This window comes from Erigeron canadensis, chromosome 1, assembly GCF_010389155.1.
Source record: "Erigeron canadensis isolate Cc75 chromosome 1, C_canadensis_v1, whole genome shotgun sequence".
NCBI lineage: Eukaryota > Viridiplantae > Streptophyta > Magnoliopsida > Asterales > Asteraceae > Erigeron > Erigeron canadensis.
In genome coordinates, this window is record NC_057761.1 from 36,863,513 (window position 1) to 36,865,084 (window position 1,572).

The following is a 1,572-nucleotide window of genomic DNA, read 5'->3' on the forward strand; positions in this document are numbered from 1 at the left end:
TTTCTGATGATCATAAACGGTTTTTAGCGGCTATCACCACCACTGATGAGCCGAAGAGTTTTAAACAAGCCATGCAGGACCCAAGATGGATTGAGGCTATGAAGGAAATTCAAGCTCTTGAACAAAACAACACATGGACCATTGAGTTTTTGCCAGAAGGAAAGAAAGCTATTGATTCCAAATGGGTTTATAAGATAAAGTACAAACCCAATGGTGATATCGAAAGATATAAAGCGAGACTTGTTGCTAAAGGTTTTACCCAAGTCGAAGGGGAAGATTTTCATGACACCTTTGCCCCGGTAGCAAAGCTAGTAACCGTACATTGCTAGCAGTTGCTACTAAAAGGAATTGGTTTATTCATCAACTCGACGTTAACAATGCGTTCCTTCATGGTGATCTTGAAGAAGAAGTATATATGAAGTTGCCACAAGGTTTTTCATTAGAAAAGGAAGGATGTGTATGTCGTTTACGAAAATCCCTTTATGGTCTTAAACAAGCTTCTCGAAATTGGTATCAAAAGTTCACAAATGCTCTTCTTGATTTCGGTTTTACTTCATCCAAGGCAAATCATTCTCTTTTTTTTATAAGGTTAATGAGATCTTCATATCTATTCTCATTTATGTAGACGACGTGATCATTGTTGGAAATAATCTCCAAAGGATACAAGAGATCAAATAGTTTTTGCATAAACAATTTAGCATCAAAGATCTTGGCCAACTCAAATATTTTTTGGGAATAGAGGTTGCTAGGATCTCGAGTGGTCTTGTCCTCAGTCAACGTAAGTATACTCTTGACATTCTGGAAGATAGTGGCATGGAGGGATGTCGTCCAAGTTCATTTCCAATCGATCAAAATCTTAAACTTGATTTGGATAAAGAGGGTAGCAAAGTGGATGCCGGTTCCTATCGTCGTCTTGTTGGACGACTTCTTTATCTTCAGGCTACTCGACCCGATATAGCATACGCTGTCAATATCTTGAGTCAGTTTGTTTCAGATCCTCGTCAAAGTCATATGGATGCTGCTATACGAGTTCTTTGTTATAAAGCAACTCCGGGTCAGGGAATTCTTCTAACAAAGGAAGAAAGTACTGACTTGGTTGCATATGCCGATTCGGATTGGCTTGGTTGTCCCCTTACTAGACGATCTCGGACAGGTTATCTTATCCTTCTTGGTGGTGCTCCTATTTCATGGAAAACTAAAAAGCAGTCTGTTGTATCGTGTTCTTCTGCTGACGCCGAATATCGAGCTATGGCTTTAATTGTTAGTGAGGTTATTTGGTTATGATGGCTTCTCACCGAGTTAGGGATAGTTCAAGTCGGTCCTACCCCTCTCTTTTGTGACAACCAAGCAGCTCGACATATTGCTAATAATCCGGTTTTTCATGGACGTACAAAACATGTTGAAATGGATTGTTATTTTTTTCGTGAACGTGTAGAGTCCAAGGAAATTTGTCCATTGGCTATCGATAGCAAACTACAACTTGCTGATCTTCTCACGAAGGGTCTTGGTGCAGCTCAGCTTCGATTCCTACTTGACAAGCTGGGTGCTCTTGATTTACACACTCTGGCTTGA

The 1,572-nt window shown here is 40.0% G+C and overlaps 1 protein-coding gene across 1 annotated transcript; it reads left to right on the forward strand.

The window, feature by feature from the left end:
• Nucleotides 1-813: 813 nt before the first annotated feature.
• On the forward strand, nucleotides 814-1,572 carry LOC122591435 (secreted RxLR effector protein 161-like). The gene is made up of 2 exons (XM_043763706.1): nucleotides 814-1,264; nucleotides 1,436-1,572. Exons 1-2 carry the CDS (start codon nucleotides 814-816, stop codon nucleotides 1,570-1,572), a joined length of 588 nt encoding a protein of 195 aa, XP_043619641.1.

Excerpts from the sequence above, each read along its gene's own strand:
- LOC122591435 (XM_043763706.1), top strand. The coding sequence starts at position 814 with ATGGAGGGATGTCGTCCAAGTTCATTTCCAATCGATCAAAATCTTAAA. Across the intron at positions 1,265-1,435 it reads AGCTATGGCTTTAATTGTTA|AGTCCAAGGAAATTTGTCCA; the intron begins GTGAGGTTATTT and ends GTGAACGTGTAG.